Source organism: Pan troglodytes, chromosome 2 (genome assembly GCF_028858775.2).
Source record: "Pan troglodytes isolate AG18354 chromosome 2, NHGRI_mPanTro3-v2.0_pri, whole genome shotgun sequence".
NCBI classification, from domain to species: domain Eukaryota; kingdom Metazoa; phylum Chordata; class Mammalia; order Primates; family Hominidae; genus Pan; species Pan troglodytes.
In genome coordinates, this window is record NC_086015.1 from 144,778,519 (window position 1) to 144,797,345 (window position 18,827).

Genomic DNA, 18,827 nt, shown 5'->3' on the forward strand with positions numbered 1-18,827 from the left:
AATTATATAAGCATGAAGAAAATAGAGAAGGGTCCATAGTAGGTAGTTAACAGGTTCCTAAGAGAAGCGGAGGTGCAGAATGGTAGTGTTTTGAAGATAGGAAAAAAGATAAGAGAAAAACAAAGTTAAAAGAGAAAAAAAAGAAAATGTTCCTTAAAAGAACAAAAGCATTGATTTGATGACATTGTTTATATATGTATGCATCGTTATCTATTTGTCTATGTGTAGTAAGGATTTTTTAATATTAAATAAAGAAGATTCTGGTTCAAAGAGTGATGAAAATAGTAAGTGGCACTCCACACAGATTCTTTCTTGGTTCTTGAAGTTTGAGCTTCACTACAAAAAGAATCTCCATTCAGTTGCTTTTATCTACCCTACAGCGTTTGTTAATAGCAAATCCAAATTTGTAAATTTAATTTGGAGTTATTTCTGAAAATAAATTTCGTGGGCAATATGATGATAAGCCACAGGAAAAAAAATATGCAGATAAATATTTATAAATAAATTCCCTTAATATATTCTAATTGTGATAGTTTCTGCAGCATAATTTAAAATTATGCTATTTTCAGTGTCCAAATAAGGATGTTATCAGTGTTAGTATTGATCATCTGGCTGCACATAGTAACTTAAAATAATTTTGTTTTAGAATGTACTAATAAAAGACATATATAATACAGTTTTTCTGCAGTTTGGTTTCTGGTTATAGTTAAGTAAAGCAAAGATTCACTATTTTATATACAGCGCAAGAAAACGCCTTTTTAAAATAATGAATTATTGAAGAATAAGAATACGTTAAGTTTTTTTCCTGGATGTTTTTAGATATTTTGCTCTAATGGAATAAAGGGGATGAAGTATTTGTAATTGGCATATTATTTTAGATAAATAAATTTTTAAGAGTTTGAACAATTTTTTAACTCCTGGAACTCCTGTGATATCTTGAATGAGTAGCAAACTTTTTTTTTCCAGTCCGAGAAAGATATATTTTGGCTAAAGCCCAGCAATTCTGAAGTTTTAATGTCCAAATTAGTTGAGTTCAATTGTTTTTGCCAACTTAGGCTACTTTAAGAGTAAAAATTGCCTTTCTCTAATCCTGATATAGTCTAGAAAAAAATAGGTATTTACACTAACAACAAATCATAAATTTCAAATTTAGGCAAGCATATTGCTGAGTATCCCCCCAAAAAGGAAATATGAATACTTGATTGTCAATGGTACTTTACAGTTTTTATCAGCCTTCATCCAATTTTGTTTTGTATTTTTTTTTTTTTTTTTTTTTTTTTGAGACGGAGTCTCGCTCTGTTGCCCAGGCTGGAGTGCAGTGGCGCGATCTCGGCTCACTGCAAGCTCCGCCTCCCGGGTTCACGCCATTCTCCTGCCTCAGCCTCCCGAGTAGCTGGGACTACAGGCGCCTGCTACCACGCCCGGCTAATTTTTTGTATTTTTAGTAGAGACAGGGTTTCACCGTGTTAGCCAGGATGGTCTCGATCTCCTGACCTCGTGATCCGCCCGCCTCGGCCTCCCAAAGTGCTGGGATTACAGGCGTGAGCCACCGCGCCCGGCCTGTATTGTTTTTTAATTTTAGATTCAGGGGTACATGTACAGGTTTGTTACATGGGTATATTGTGTAATGCTGAGGTTTAGGCTTATTATCCCTTCACCCAAGTAGTGAACAAAGTACCGGATGGTTTTTTCAATCCCTACCCCCATCTCCCTCCCGACTTTTGGAACCCCCAGTGTCTATTGTTACCATCTTTGTGTTTGTGCATACCCAGTGTTTAGCTCCCACTTACAAGTGAGAACATAGGGTATTTGGTTTTCTGTTTCTACATTAATTCGCATAGGGTAGTGGCCTCCAGCAGCATCCATGTTAGTGCAAAGGACATAATTTTTTTCTTTCTGTGACTGCGAACAAGATTAGTCTTCAGTTGATAATTGTTTAAGCTAGATAATGGGTACATGAGAGTTCAATATTCTCTTCTCTTTTGTTTGTGTTTTTAAATTCCCATGATAAAAAGCTTTTTTTTTTTTTTTTTAACTCTTAGATTTCTGGTTTTGGTCCTGCAAATTTCTCTTAAGTTCAAATTTTTGGAAAAAGAATTTACTTTAAAACAAGGTTACTTATGCATTCTGATATGTCTTATCTACTTTTTTTTTTTTGAGACGAAGTCTTGCTCTGTCATCCAGGCAAGCCCAGACTGGAGTACAGTGGCGGGATCTCAGCTCACTGCAACTCCGCCTCCTGAGTTCAAGTGATTCTCCTGCCTCAGCCTCCCAAGCAGCTGGATTACAGGCACCTGCCACCATGCCGGACTGATTTTTGTATTTTTAGTAAAGACAGGGTTTCACCATGGTGGCCAGGCTGGTCTCGAACTCCTGACCTCAAGTGATCTGCCTGCCTCAGCCTCCCAAAGTGCTGAGATTACAGTCATGAGCCACTGCACCCGGACTGTCTTAATTTTCAGCTAAATGCCTCTTTCTTAAATTTAGTTATTAAAAATTTATTTTTGATAATACATTGGATTTTAAATGTTTACCTTTTATTATCATTTTTTCTAAACCTGCAAGCTAATCAAACTCTTGTTCAACTCCTTTGAGATCTTAATTTCTGTAATATCTATGCTTTTTGTTTCCTGGATAAAAATGTGTTTATAGCTTTGTAATCCAATGTATAACCAATATTAGTTTTCTGAAGATGAGTATCCTGCTACTTATGAAGCTTCCTAACTATAAATACTAAGTTGACTTTTTTGGTTTAGTTTTTTTATAACTTAACTCTTAACTTGCCTCATTGGCTTGAATGCATTTCCATCACATGGAATCCTTATATTTTTACTTTAGGTACTTGCTACAGCCAAGAGACAATGGAAACAAGTCATCCAAAACTGATGACCTGGGGTCTCTTCGATTAAATATATGTTATACAGAAGACTACGTGCTTCCTTCAGAGTACTATGGTCCTTTGAAAACTTTGCTGCTAAAATCACCAGATGTTCAAGTATGTTAAGAATCTTAAGGATATGATTTAACATGAAACGGCTAAAATAATTCTATAAATGATAAGGAAAAGATTTCAAGAGTATCAAGTCTTATTAAAACAGTAAAAATTATATACATACATATATATACACACACATTTTTATTTATCTGAACCAGAGTACTATGATTCCTACATGTGCTCCCACAATCATCTCTGATAAAAAATTTCGAAAATTAAATGTCCTGTATAACAGCTTTAGTGACATTATTTCAGTTACTTTTACAGGCTAGTGATTGAACAGTTAATCATGTTTCCTTGATGTTTGTGCTTGTTTTCTACCTTTCTGTATTTAGCCAATATCTGCCTCAGCTGCTTACATTTTGAGTGAAATATGTCGAGATAAAAATGATGCTGTTTTGCCCCTTGTACGACTGCTGCTGCACCATGATAAACTTGTTCCTTTTGCCACTGCTGTGGCTGAATTAGACTTGAAGGATACACAGTAAGAGTTATATTTTATTAAATGTTAATTACATGTTGTTGAAATTGGACCTTGGTTTGACAGATTGATTTTGTAGTCTGAATTTTTTTGTATTGATCAGCCTTACTGTATAGTAGGCTGAAAAGAAGTACTTAACAAATAACAAAAGGCAGTTAAGCTATCAAACAGTGTTCACCTACCTTAAGGACAACAATTAATGAAGGATGTTTTTCTTTAACTCAGGAAATTTCATTTGTTACTAATCTGCTTCTTAATGTAATGATTCACGTGTCACAAGTTAAAACACCAGAGCAGAAGTGTTTTTTTCTTTACTCATTATGTATCACCCTTATATGCATATGTATGACATTCTAAAAAGCAATCAAGTGACCTCTCATTCACGTCATAGTCTAACACTTGTTTTTTTACACACAGAGACATACATATACTCCACATTTTTGGTTCATAAACATGATTTGCCTTTTTAAAAAAACATATATATATATACACACACACACACACACACACACACACACGTGTATTGAGTTGTTTGTTTGTTTGTTTTTAAGACAGAGACTCGCTTTTTCACCCAGGTTGGAGTGCAGTGGCATGATCTTGGCTCACTGCAGCTTCTGCCTCCTAGGTTCAAGCGATTCTCCTGCCTCAGCCTCCTGAGTAGCTGGGATTACAGGCACTGGCCACCATGCCCAGCTAATTTTTGTATTTTTGGTAGAGATGGGGTTTCACCATGTTGGCCAGGCTAGTCTCACACTCCTGACTTCAAGTGATCCACCTGCTTCGGACCCCCAAAGTGATAGGATAACAGGCATGAGCCATCACACCTGGCCGTTATTTTAATATATTTTTGGTAAGTTTGAAAAACCTAATGGCAGCAAGCTTTTAAATAAATGGTAAAAATTACTAAAATTGTAGGTCACTTATGCCTTCTAGTATGTCTTAATCTATTTCAGCTAAATGCTTCTTTCTTAAATTGGTCAAGTATGTTATATTATTGGTTTCAAAACCTTTGTTTACTACATTTGGTTTCATCTATTTCTATTTCAGAGATGCAAACACAATTTTTAGAGGAAATTCCCTGGCTACCCGATGTCTGGATGAGATGATGAAAATAGTGGGAGGGCACTACCTGAAAGTAACATTAAAACCTATTCTTGATGAGGTACAGAATATATCTCCAACAATGATAGTTTGTGGCCTTATGATAGTTGTCCTTTTATCAAGTGATCTATTGATGGGAAGGATTTATTCATTCATGTGTTACTGAAAAAATAGACTGAATACTTTAGAAGCAAATTATTTACTTCTCTGTCAATGGATTTTTACTCAAAAGGTACAGTATAGTATAATCTACATTATTTCTTTGTTATGGGATTTCTATTTTAGCTAGAGTTTCAAATATATGACAAATACTTTTTGATATCATGTTTTAAGAAAATTGTATATGTTATCCCTGCATAGGACATTTTACGCTTTGCTACAATTTAAATTTCTATGATTAACTTTTATTATCAGAAAAATAAGTTATTTTCATTTTGTCAGACTACTTAGAAAAAAATCATTAACTGAAAAATTTATTTTTCAGATATGTGACTCCTCAAAATCCTGTGAAATCGATCCTATTAAATTGAAAGAGGGAGATAATGTAGAAAATAATAAGGTAAGTCCTTGTTATATTATTTATAATTGCATTAAAATTGGTCTTAATGGTGTACCTTTCTCCCACTTACATTATAATAAAGCCATATAGAGGGAAGCAGTGCTGTTTATTCTTCACATAAGCCTTTATTATTAGCAGCACTTCCAGCTCCTAGGATTAGTTTTTAGAATGTTATTTCCTCAGTGGTTTCACTTTATTTTTGTTCTTGATTGTCTCTTTTTGGCTCTAGTAACAATAGTGAACTTAAGCTATAGCTAGTTGCAGCCCCCGTTCTAGCCATTCCTTTGGGCTCAAACTGATCAGGCTAAGTGACACAGTGACTTTATCAGTCAGTAGTTTCAGTGGCCTCTGAAAAAACAATGATTGTGTTAGGGTCACAAATTTTTATTGCAGTGGATAATAGTGTCACAATGTCCTTGTGCTTGTGTATCCGAGTTATTTTGTGATTTCCTTTTGGATCATTTTATTCCCTCTTGCTTCTTGTGAGGTTTATTCATAGATTCACCTCTTACGCCTAGCAAATCTAAATTTAATTTATTAAATTAAGTCAGTATATAAATTGTCCTTAAACTGAATGAGTTTGGAAAAGGGTAACAGTACTTTAAAAAATGTTAGATAGTGACTGTCTAATAAACCTCATTTTCTTACATTTTTCTTTCGTGAAGGCTATTGAAGATGTGTGAACATCAAAATCTTAATGTTTACCTTTTTAAATCCTGCAGGAGAATCTGCGCTACTATGTAGACAAGTTATTCAATACAATTGTAAAATCAAGTATGAGCTGCCCCACTGTAATGTGTGATATCTTTTATTCTCTAAGGCAGATGGCTACTCAGAGATTTCCTAGTAAGTGCCTTGTTTTACTAAAACATGCCATTTATTTTTCTTTGACTTTTTTGTAGATATTAATTACATGTTTGGTTTGTGTGAGATATTTAAGGTTTTTATTTATTTATTTATTTTTATTTTATTTTATTTTATTTTTTTTTGAGATGGAGTCTTGCTCTGTCACCCTGGCTGGAGTTCAGTGGTGCTATCTTGGCTCACTGCAACCTCCATCTCCCGGGTTCATGCCATTCTCCTGCCTCAGCCTCCCGAGTAGCTGGGACTACAGGCACCCGCCACCATGCCCAGCTAATTTTTTGTATTTTTAGTAGAGACGGGGTTTCACCATGTTAGCCAGGATAGTCTCGATCTCCTGACCTCGTGATCCGCCCGCCTCGGCCTCCCAAAGTTTCTGGGATTACAGGCCTGAGCCACCACGCCCGGCCTAAGGTTTTTAAGTACAACCTTCTTTAGTTTTTCAAAATGATTCTATCTTTCTCATAAGAAATCTGATTTTTCTTGAAATCTCAAAATTCATATTCCATTTTATTTCAGTATAATGCAACTTTATACAAAGAGCAAATCAAAATCACCATTAAAGAAAGGCAAAAATTCAGAACTGTAACATTATATAAGTAAGCACTTATACCAGATGCTTATGAGAGTTAAAAATACCTTTGTTATTTATACCAACTATCTTTTCCAGCTGCATGCATTCAGATAGTGAGAATCTTTAGTTCCATAAAATTGACGAGATTTGACAGTTTGAGAATGCTAATAAGGTTTTGGTGGTGAGAGGTTTTTACAGAAATGGTCTTAGACATTAGAAACCTTTCTGTTGTAACATACATAGAGTTTTAAGGTACATATATCAGTAACTGGCATATTTTAATTTTGAAAAAGTAGCTATGTCAAGGTTTTGCTTAGAAACTTCTCATAAAATTAAGTGTTACTGTCGCTGCTAATACTTAGAATTATTCACATTTTAATATATTTCTGATAAGTAAATAAACTTGCTATAGGTAGCTTTCCAGATCTGTCTATAATGGGAGGTGGTGGGTAGGAGGCTAAAATTAGACAGGTACTTAAATTATCAGTCTTAACCAGCTGTGCAAAACTGTAAGTTTATTGCTGTAACCATCTGAAGAGATTTTGCAGTTTTATGTTCTTTTAAGCATGTGCTCACCCTGTACACACATGTGTGCAGTTAACTGCACTTCTACTAAATTGACCCATTACTAAATTAGTGGGGCTGAGTTGTCTAACATGTAGATAAATTTAGATCTAAATGTCTTTGCTAATTATAGTTGCAAATAAGTAACTAAATCTAATCTTCATAACAAAAATAAGGGGAGCCAGAGGCACACGGAAAGGTGAAATGCTCATTGAAATTATATTTTTAAATAGTTAAATCATGATAATCACATTGACTACTTAGTAACACACACAGTGTTAGCATGTTAGCCTCCATTGTCTCCTATTCTCATCTTCACAAAACCACATGAGGTAGGTACTACTCCCATTAGGTGAGAAACTAAGGTTTAGAGAAGCTGAGTAACTTTACCAAGGTCTATGGTGTGGCCAACAGGCAAGCAGGGCCTCAAACCTGGGCCTAGTCTACTCCAAACTACATGCTGCCATTCACTATACTCTATACTAACTGGTGATCTTGGCCTTAAATCTGTTTTAGCAGTTTAATTCTTCTTTATATAAATGATCTTAAACACTTTATGGGGATTTTTTGGGTTTTGGTTTTGTTTTTGTTTTTGAGACTGAGTTTCACTCTTGTTGCCCAGACTGGAGTGCAATGGCACAATCTCGGCTCACTGCAACTCCGCCTCCCAGGTTTCCAGCCTCCCGAGTTGCTGGGATTACAGACATGTGCCTCCACGCCTGGCTAATTTTGTATTTTTAGTAGAGACGGGGTTTCTCCATGTTGGTCAGGCTGGTGTCAAACTCCTGGCCTCAGATGATCCGCCCACCTCGGCCTCTCAAAGTGCTGGAATTACAGGCGTGGGCCACCGCGCCCGGCTAACACTTTATGTTTTTATATCCATGCAGATGTATCTCTTTAGTTATGTTTTTGTTGACTTAACTATTAATATGGTTATCATATCCTCAGTAGACTATAGTAGTGACAGTTTTGTTGCCATAAGTGTTTCATATTCTCTCGTTTTTGTTGTTCTTACTACCCTAGAAGAATGGGGGAAGAAGGAGGGCAGGGCAGACAGCAGGTAGAAAGCAGATATTATTAAAGAATGACAAATTAAACGACTTGTTAATGGTTACCTACTGAATGACTTAGAAGAGTTAAAACTCGAACCAAACTAAAGATTCTTTCCCTCACCATCTGCTTCACCACCATCTGTCTGTTGGGTAAAGTGTTGACTCCAGTCTGAAACGAAAGTTGTAGGTGAATGATCAAAGCCACCAGTAGTCTTCAGTTCATCTGCATTTTTATTTATGGACTGTTGATAGCTTTTTAAAGTAAACATTTCTGCCTAATTGTTTTTGTTGCATAACTTTTGATATTATCAAGATTTTTGGGGGGGAAATTGAAACAAGAACCTAAAACTGAAAGTAGCCTTGTATCATACTCTTAAGGGATTCAGTGTTACCACTAGGTAGTGCTAGATACTACTTTTATTTCTGTTGTAATTTTAGCAGTCTCTTCTTGCAGGTAAGGAAAGAGGTATTTTTCAAATTAAAATATTTCTGAAAACCTAGCAGCTTTGTCTTTTTTCATATTATTTCTTACTTCTTTTGGATTTTTTTAATCATAGGGGTTTTCTTTTAATTAAGTCATAAATATCACTATCATTTCATCAACTCAGTTCTTACTAGACAAATTATGTTGCTCTCCTAGTTTACATGTCTTTTCTATATTTTTTAATTTATCATCTTTGTTTTTTAATTGTTTTTGTGCATGACATTTCACCATTTTTTTCCTGCAGATGACCCTCATGTTCAGTATTCTGCAGTGAGCAGCTTTGTATTTCTTCGTTTCTTTGCTGTAGCCGTAGTATCACCTCATACTTTTCATTTGCGACCTCATCATCCAGTAAGTGTTCGTTCTTCTGAATGCTTTATTCCATTTTTTAAATTTTTATTAAAATGAAGAAAAGATAAAATAAACCAATTTCACTAGGCTGTATTTTCTTATAACTGATACTTAAATTTACTCAGCATTTTTCTTGGCCATTTCAGTCTTTCAAGTGAGGCTAATAATCCTATTTTTTGTTGTTGTTAAAAGATGTTCTACAAGAGTAATAAAATGTTGTTAATTATTGAAGCTTGGTGATGAGTACAAAGGGGATTTATTATATTTTTTCATCTGCTACTGTGCGTGCTTGTAAATTTCCATAAGATTTTTTTTCATTAGTTACAGGTTTCATTTTGATAAGTTTTTTATTTAAACAAAATCTACTTTCCTGATTTATTAAAATAGGTTAATTTTGCAGATATTTTTAAATTGCACAGAAATTTGAAGAGGCTCTTCTCTAAGAAAGAAGGCTACAAGAGAAATTCCATTTAATTTAGAAACAGCATCTAAGATAGATTTCAGTAGCAATGAAACTGACAGCATATAATTAGAAAATATTAAATAGCAGGTGAACTGGATAAGCATTAACAGTAAAAACAGAAAAAGAAACCAAGAATGCAGTATAGTGAAAGGCGTAGGAACTTTTATTGGAATATAACTTGTTAAATATATCAGTATTTTCACTTTTTATTTAGCTGAGGTAATACTGTAAACATGAGATTTAAAAATTTCTTAAGCATATAATCTTTGTTCTGGAGTCCTATTTAATTACCAAAAATCTAAATCTCCACTGCATAGATTTACATGTTTATTTCTTAATTTTTAAAATTCTTTATTTTTGCTATACTTCTGATTCCTTCTTATATGGTGTAATTTGGCTGATTCTTTAAGCTTTTATGTTCCAAATACTTTATAATCTTATCTAATTGCTCCTAGTTGCTGATTTGTATAACAAATAATAACAATAGTCCATATTTATTTAGTGCTTTGTACTAGGCCTTGTTCTAACTACTTTATGTTTTAACTTATTTGGTCCTCCTAGCAACCTGGTAAGGTAAATTCTGTTATCATCCACATGTGCAGATAAGGAAATCACAATACAGTAACTTTTCCAAGCTCACACAACTGACAAATTATGATTTGATCATACTCAATTTGAACTGGATTTAACTGGGATTCAAAGTCAGTCAGTCTTTATCATCTGTGAGCTTAATCCTATCCCTTCCAACCTCTTAGACAGATGTTCAAGTACCTATAATGTATCATTCCATGCTCAATACTGGAGATGCAGTGATGAGTAAGATACTCTTTGCCCTTAGGAAACTCACAGCCAAGAGGAGTTGCTCAGTAGTGTAGGGAAAACACATGAGTTTTAGAGTTAAACCAGGTTCTGAATACCCATTTCTTCTCTCAACGGCTACATGACATTGACACTCACTTAACTTTGTGAGAACTGAATAGAACCATGTTGCAGTGGCAGCACCACGCCCTTTCTTGCCAAAGGATAAATGGTCTGTGAGTAGCCCCAGCAGAGAGTGGGCCAGTGTCCTTTTGTTCACAGGGCTGTCCATTCTGTGGCTTTGTTACTAAAGCTGCACAGAACTCTGAGGCAGTGAAAGCGTGGTAGCAACATTCTGGACATAAACAGAACACCTACTTCTGAACTTGTGAGTCTGCCTTGTATTCGTACTTGAATTTGCATATTCCTGTAACAGATGTTGGTGGATACTTAGGTTGGTTCTATGACTTTGCTATTGTAAATAGTGCTGCAAGAAACATGAGTGCAGGTGCCAGGACATCTTTAAGAATATTATTTTCTTCAAAGACAGAGAATTGTAGGGACCTTTTATAGATGTAATGAAATCCCAGATGTTACAGCTAAAATGTTTTCTGAATAGCCTTAATTTAGGTGTGTATCTACTTTATAAGTATATTATAAGGATCATATTTCAGATATTCCTTCCTTTCCAGATTACCTTATATTCTGGTCATCTCTTCCCCTTCACATTCATTGCCTATTTTCAATGTGGGGGTTCGGGGGATACTAAAATATCAAGGAATGGGAGCCAAAAATCAAACTAAAGCTTTTCTGTATCTAAATTTTTCTGGATATGTTTTTAGATGCAAGATACTGTTTACTTGAATCCTTAAAACAAATAAAAATGGTCTGTGTTTTGATAGAAACTTACACAAATGTATGGATTGGTGAAAATTCAGCAGGGTATTCATTTAATACCTATTCATTTTGTCATATGTAAATTATATCTCAATTTTTAAAAAAATGAAGGAGCAAAGATTCCTGAGGGAACACCGTTTAGTCAGTTTTATATGCTACTATATATTACTTCTTTCAGATAGACAGGCCTGAAAAACCTCTTGGATAATAGACCCAAATAATCACCCTCTGGTAAGATCCAAAAATAACTAGGTGACTTCACATTTCCTAAGCTGAATTTAGGTCTTTGCTTCCATGGTGAAAAGAGTTAATTGCAAAAGCCATTTAAAGTATTGAATATGTTTAGAGGTGAGCTGAGCACAGAAAATTTGGAACACCTAAAACTGCCATTTTAAGTTATAAGGTAGTAAAGTAGAAGTGACTATTCCAGAAGTGACTATAATTTGCCAGGTAATCCAAGGTGCCATACTGTACAAAACAACTTATATATAATATTGATAAAATTATGGCTTTTGGCTGGTGCCAAAAGGCTCATGCGTGTAATCCCAGCACTTCAGGAGGCCAAGGCGGGCAGATCACCTGAGGTCAAGAGTTCGAGACCAGCCTGGCCAACATGGCAAAACTCTGTTTCTACTGAAAATACAAAAATTAGCCAGGTGTGGTGACAGGCACCTGTAATCCCAGCTACTTAGGAGACTGAGACAGGAGAATCGCTTGAACCCAGAAGGTGGAGGTTACAGTGAGCTGAGGTTACGCCACTACACTCCAGCCTGGGCAACAGAGTGAGACTCCATCTCAGGAAAAAAAAAAATATATATATATATATATGTGTGTGTGTGTGTGTGTGTGTGTGTGTGTGTGTGTGTGTGACTTTTAAAAGCACCACATCTTTAATAATTACTTTGGGAAGAATTGTTAATTATATATGGTTTCTTTAGTCTCTTAATTCCTTAGGCCAGTGAGTTGTACCCAGCCTTAGCTAGATTTTAACTGTGTGTGGTTTGAACGTTTTTGAGTCATTGTTTTACAGCAATGTAGTCCATTTACTCTATTCTACTTTTTTATACAAACTATTTTCTTGAAAACTTAGTAGTTTTGGTCTTTTTTACATTCTTTAGGATGCACAGACAATTAGAACATTAACTCTCATCTCAAAAACTATACAAACTTTGGGAAGCTGGGGGAGTCTGTCCAAAAGCAAGGTAAGTCCTTACATCTTTTATTTTGTTTTTACACTTCTAAATGTTGTTACATCCTATGATCCCTTATCCTTGACTTACCTTCTTCCAAATTAAAAACAAAACATATACACACACACACACACACACACACACACACACACACACACACAATAGCTGTCTTTTAAGTAGATACTCTCTTAGTCACCTGTTAAAGAGGACAGTTTCAGAAGCTGGGCATGGTGACTTGTGTCTTTAATCCCAGGAAGCCGAAGCGGGAAGATGACTTGAGGCCAGGAGTTCAAGGCTGTAGTGCACAATGATGGCACCTATGAATAGCCACTGCACTCCAGTCCCAGCAACATAGCAAGACCCTGTCTCTAGAAGTTTTAAAAAGAAAAAAAGTTTAATGAGAACATTAAAAAAAAAAAGTTCCATGAAAACTGCTAAACAAGACAAGAGAGCCTAGTAAGGAGGTGCAGGACAGTCTGTCTGTCTGCCTGCTTCGGCCATAATCATATGACAGCTTTGAAAGAAGTCTTCCACTCCAAGCCCTGAACTCTCTGAAAATATATAATTGAGTCCTTTTAGGCCTTAATCCTCAGCTTAAAAATACAGTCCATTCTATTCTTAATTCTCTATTTAACACATATAAACCCTGTGTTTGTTTTTTCTTAGTCAAGTTTCAAAGAGACATTCATGTGTGAATTTTTCAAAATGTTTCAAGAAGAAGGATATATTATAGCAGTTAAAAAGGTATGATGGTTTTATTCTGGAATTGTTAATATTTATTTCATATAACATGGGGAAATAACATTTTATATATATGATTATTATCAATCCCCAGTTTAAATAATAATGTTTAAACTGTTCATCAAAAAGGCTTCCTTTTTCTTTTTTCTTCTTCCACAAAGCTGTGCTTTTCAGCTTTGAAAATACCTAAATAAGTTTAACAACAACTACTTTTGCCAGTGCATTTAGAAACACAAATTACAGATGTCTAGGGTTAGGATTTCTCAAAGTGACACTGTTGGCATTTGGGGCCAGATAATTCTTGATTCTGAGGGGCTGGCTTGTGCGTTTCAGGATATTTAGCAGCATGCCTGGCCTCTACCCCTTAGATGCAAGAAGTATGCCTCTGTTTTGACAGCCAAACATGCCTCCAGGTATTGCCAAATGTTCCTTGAGGGACAGAATTGCCTCTGGTTGAGAACCTCTGGTCTCTGGGGGTAAAGGCTTTGTATGGTGCCTGATGTAGAGTGGGCACTTAATTGCCATAGTAAAAAATACATACATTATTGAACATTTAATGAACAATATAAATTTTTGGTAGTAACCTGAGGAAAGTTACTATAAATGTACAAAAACCTGTAGTATATAATATCCTAACACAAGGCCTGCAGCATACAAAAATCACTGTACTCAGAAGTTAAGAATGTTTTGAAAGGATCTTTAATTTCTTGAGTCTTTAGTCCTGAATCATCTAAACAAAATATAGCATTATCGTAAAATGCTGAAAATTTATAAAGAAAAGTTACCTTTGAAGTACTCTATCCCATATAGTCTAGAAGTTAAGAATTAAAAAATAAGGAAAGAAATGAATTACATCTAAACTGGGCCTGAAGAAAGTACTGTATTTTATGTATCACAGTCTTAACTTAATGAATCCAAATTAGCAAAGCCAAATGTTAAAGACTTCATTCAATTTCTGTAGCACAACTAGCAGTTGGTTGCCAGAGTATTTATTTTGTTGAGATACATGTTTGAGCCTTTTTTTATACTTAGGATTCTTACAGAGACTTAGTAAGTGAAAAATGATGATTTAAAAAATTCAAGTCCGTTGGAATATTTTTCATCTGGAATAGTGCCTGTTTAACCAAAATTTTTTTAGGCAACCATTGAAGGCTTTTGAGGAGAAAGTCTTTCAAAAGAATAGGCAAAGAAAAAGCTGCCCTTTTATTTTTCAGACATTGTTGAAACATTTGTGACACTGTAGGCAGACTTTTATTGGCAAGATTATGATGTACTGTCTTTGTTTGAGGGTTGTTTTTCCATGTTTTGTGACTGAGGCTATGGTAGCATCTGATCTTTTTTCCCCTGATATAATCAGAATGTTTAGAGTTGATAATGTCAGTGGAGAAAGGATTTAAGGGTTCCAGGAGTTTAGTCTGTTCCTGATCTGCTCTGAGTCACCCACTCACATTCTAATGGACTGTCGCCATAGTGTGCCTCTGTCTCAGATTTGGTTCTAGATCCCTAAGCTGACATAGGGTATTTTGCCCTAATATCCTAGTTTCCTTTATTATTTAGTAGTTACAACAAGATATGTGCAGTGCTATAAAATGTAAAAGCTTGTGAAGCTCAATTTCTCATTTTATATTGGCACTCTGCCTAGTGACATTTACTATTGATGCAGAAGAAAATAAGAGTGTAACTGAATCATATGCTATTCCCTGCAGAGTTTAGAAAGGATAACCTGGATAGTTCTATAAACAAGGTGACCATATAATTTGATGTCTAAACCAGAACACTTTTAAGAGTGAAAAATACTATTAGTGATTATTCTGGGATGATAGGAATGGTCCTGATAGGGATGGTCCTGAGCAAACTGGGACCTATAGTCACCCTGCCTATAGTCCATCTTAATTACTGGGTTTTCTTTCACTTTATATCTCTGTATTTACCCCATAGTTCCTTAAGAATTATAATAAATAAATTATTGGCTGGGTGCAGTGGCTCATGCCTGTAATCCCAGCACTTTGGGAGGCCGAAGCGGGCGGATCACCTGAGGTCAGGAGTTGGAGACCAGCCTGGCTAACATGGTGAAACCCTGTTTCTACTAAAAATACAAAAAATTAGCCAGGCCTGGTGGCACGTGCCTGTAATCCCACCTACTAGGGAGGCTGAGGCGAGAGAATTGCTCGAACCCAGGAGGTAGAGGTTGCAGTGAGCCGAGATCATGCCATTGCACTCCAGCTTGGGCAACAAGAGCAAAACTCTGTCTCAAAAAAATAAAATAAATTATTATAAATAATAAATATTTGCTAACAAATCAGTGACTTCAGGTATATATTAAGAAATAAAATATTCACATAACTCAGACTCCATTAGTGCATGGTCCATCTGGGAGAATCGATGCTGTGATAGGGCGCTTCTTCAGTTCCCTTGGATACTTGTACCCACATTACCCACATATAATGCAAAAGGAACTCTGTTCTTGTTCTTTCACTTATCAATATTTTCTCCCAGCAAACAGAAGTAAACATTCCATTTCAAAACTCCTTAAGTCTGAGCTCTGGCGGGCAATTGTCAGCCAGTCTTAGGAGAAAATGGCTGTGCCTACAAATTCCACTTTAGAATAGGCACTGGAGCCTCAATACTATCCTTATTGGAATGCGGTTTGTTTTTAAGTCCTAAGCAGAACAACGTAGAGAAGTATAAAGGAAAAAGCAAAGAAATGCAGACCCTCTCTGAGTTTCTGAGTTTGTAATATCCACCTAATGAACTAAATAAATGGATAGCTCATTTAGGGGGCAAAATAGGATTCTTCTTTAAGAACAAGAATTGTTCCTCAAAATCAAAGTAATGGTAGATTAAAAAAAAAAAAAAGAAAAGAAAAGAATTGTTCCAGCCAGGCACGGTGGCTCACACCTGTAATCCCAGCACTTTGGGAGGCCAAGGCAGGTGGATCACAAGATCAGGAGTTCAAGACCAGCCTGGCCAATATGGTTAAACCCTGTCTCTACTAAAAATACAAAAATTAGCCGGGCATGGTGGCAGGCGCCGGTAGTCCCAGTTACTCAGGAGGCTGAGGCAGGAGAATCACTGGAACCTGAGAGGTGGAGGTTGAAGTGAGCCGAGATCGCACCATTGCACTCCAGCCTGGGCAACAGAACAAAACTCCATCACAAAAAAAAAAGAAAAGAAAAGAAAAAGGAATCGTTCCTTGAACTGCTGATTTCCCTTTCCCATGAAGAGACAGCCAAATACTAAAAAGCCCTTGACCAGTCAGGGTAGCATATTTATGAAATTAAATGTTCTTCACTAGCTGAGTCGGTAAAGATGGATACTATAAATTTTCTTGATGGGAAGTTTATGAATGGCGATTAGATTTCGATTATCCCAGATAATCTGTTTACACTTCAGTCATGACTGTGAAATACCATCTCTCAGAGCTAAAGTCAGTTATATATAATAGAAGTTGGCAAACTCTTTTCTGTAAAGGGACAGTGAGAAAATATTTTAGGCTTTGCTGATCACATAAGGTCTCTGCCACTTAGTCTTTGTTTTCACAATCCTTTCACAATCCTAAATGTAACCCTAATTGTTACATTTAGAAATGTAATAGTTAGAGGTTGAGTATCCTTTATCAAAATGGTTGAGACCAGAAGTGTTTTGGATTTTGGATTTTTTTCAAATTTTGAAATACTTTTATTCATTCTCTCTCTCTCCATATATATATATTTTTTAACTGATTGAGCATCCCTAATCTGAAAATCCAAAATTCAAAATCCAGAATGCACCAGCAAGCATTTCCTTTGAATATCCTGTTGGCACTCAGAAAGTTTTGGGTTTTGGAACATTTGGGATTTTTCAGATTAAGGATGTTCAACCTGTATTCTTATGGGCCTTACAAAAACAGGCTACAGGTCAAACGTGGCCCTCAGCCATACTTTGGTGATTCTTAACCTATAATAAAGGTTCACAATCTTATATGTGAAATCATTGGGACCAAAAGTATTTCAGAATTCAGTTGTTCAGAGTTTCAAAAGGTAATCAGTATATACTATATGTAACACCCCCCAGTGGAGCCTAGGGTAGCACCCCACAATCAAATAGATTAATTCTTATAGCACAGTGTATAAATACTTACAGTAAGTAATATAAGTACAGAGTGTAAATAGCCTTATGCCAGTTCAGGTTAAGTTATACCCCTAAATGAGTACTTCAAATCAAAGACAAGATTTAAAAACTTTGTATTCAGAATGTTATGTATTTCAGAATTGCAGTTAAGGAATTATGGATTGAATTATTCCTACAAGGAAATATGTTCTGGGTTTTAAGTAACTTAAGAACAAAGTTTTAGGCTGGGCACGGTGGCTCACACCTGTAATCCCAGCATTTTGGTAGGCTGAGTCAGGCACATCACTTGAGGCCGGGAGTTCAAGACCAGCCTGGCCAACATAGTGTAACCCTGTCTCTACTAAAAATTAAAAAAAAATAGCTGCCCATGGTGGCACATGCCTGTAATCCCAGCTACTTGGGAAGCTGAGGCATGAGAATCACTTGAACCCAGGAGGGAGAGGTTGCAGTGAGCTGAGATTGCACCACTGCACTCCAGCCTGGGCAACAGAGTGAGCCTCTGTCTCCACATAAATAAATAAATAAATAATACTTTTATAATACTTGTCATTTGTAAATTAGGGATTTCCTCTCTAATTAAATATGTGTTTTGTTTTATAAATTACTGTTATGTGTATTCATTAATAATGAAGAACTTCCCATTATAATTAATGACATGTAAGATAAACTGAATTTTTTATAATGTACCTTATCACACAGTGTAATATTTGCCCATTTCCCCATTTAGTTCTTGGATGAAATTTCATCTACTGAAACTAAAGAGTCCAGTGGTACGAGTGAGCCTGTGCACCTGAAAGAAGGGTAATTTAATCAAATTAGACGTGAAAGTCATATATCAGTATAGATATTAAGTAAGTACAAAGAGCGTGGGTCTAAGAATGAGGAGATCTGGCTTTGTGTGCTGTGTTAGAACTGCCAAAATTAGCAGTCAGGTAAGTCGCCTTTGCTGTCCTACAAACTTTATGGCAAAAAAGCATGATTTCCTGTGCATACCGTCCTAGAGGTGTTTTGCAATTATAGTGAGATGATGGGTATTTAGAGTACTTTAAAAAAGTAACAGCACTGTTAGTCTGAATGTAAAGTGTTTATTATAAGTTAAGGGGGGGAACCACTGATTTGACCCTTTTTTGTTCTGTATAGTACAATTTAAAATATTAAATTAATTAAAGACCTTATTCCTTTAGTGTGGCCAAAATAAATGCAACAGTCATGGATAGCAAAAACATTTTTATATATTTAATATAATCTTACACTACTATTCATGTCATTTAAAGTTAAAGGATACTTCTTTGTTTTGGATTAACTTTTAATTTTTATAGCTAAATGTTTACATCTGTTATGTTGGCAGTGAGATGTATAAAAGAGCTCAAGGAAGAACTCGGATTGGAAAAAAGAATTTTAAGAAACGATGGTTCTGCTTAACAAGCAGAGAGCTCACCTACCACAAACAGCCAGGTAGTTGTGTTTATGCTTTATTGTGGGGTTTTTCCTGGTTCTCAGTGAAGGTTTCTTTGCCGCTTATTGTGACTCTAGTGAATCCTTTCAGTAATATTACTGTAGTTTATGGTTTCTCACACTGATACATACGTACCAAGAATGAAAAAAT

General features: G+C 35.7%; 1 protein-coding gene across 8 annotated transcripts in view; it reads left to right on the forward strand.

Moving 5' to 3' along the window:
- The window catches only part of RASA2 (RAS p21 protein activator 2), a 129,578-nt gene that overhangs the window by 81,359 nt on the left and 29,392 nt on the right, over positions 1-18,827 (forward strand). For 5 of the 8 annotated variants that reach the window (XR_010155345.1, XM_009446575.5, XM_054682306.2 and 2 more), the window contains 10 exons: positions 2,839-2,995; positions 3,331-3,479; positions 4,524-4,638; positions 5,062-5,136; positions 5,859-5,982; positions 8,916-9,022; positions 12,299-12,382; positions 13,037-13,114; positions 17,949-18,022; positions 18,570-18,679. Coding sequence is in view for 7 of the 8 variants with exons in the window: in XM_009446575.5 (XP_009444850.1) it covers positions 2,839-2,995; positions 3,331-3,479; positions 4,524-4,638; positions 5,062-5,136; positions 5,859-5,982; positions 8,916-9,022; positions 12,299-12,382; positions 13,037-13,114; positions 17,949-18,022; positions 18,570-18,679 (1,073 nt within the window). In the remaining variant the exon portion in view is untranslated. The remainder of the gene's footprint in view (positions 1-2,838; positions 2,996-3,330; positions 3,480-4,523; positions 4,639-5,061; positions 5,137-5,858; positions 5,983-8,915; positions 9,023-12,298; positions 12,383-13,036; positions 13,115-17,948; positions 18,023-18,569; positions 18,680-18,827) is intronic. The other 3 variants (XM_001160805.6, XM_001160757.7, XM_054682307.2) reach the window with 2 other exon arrangements.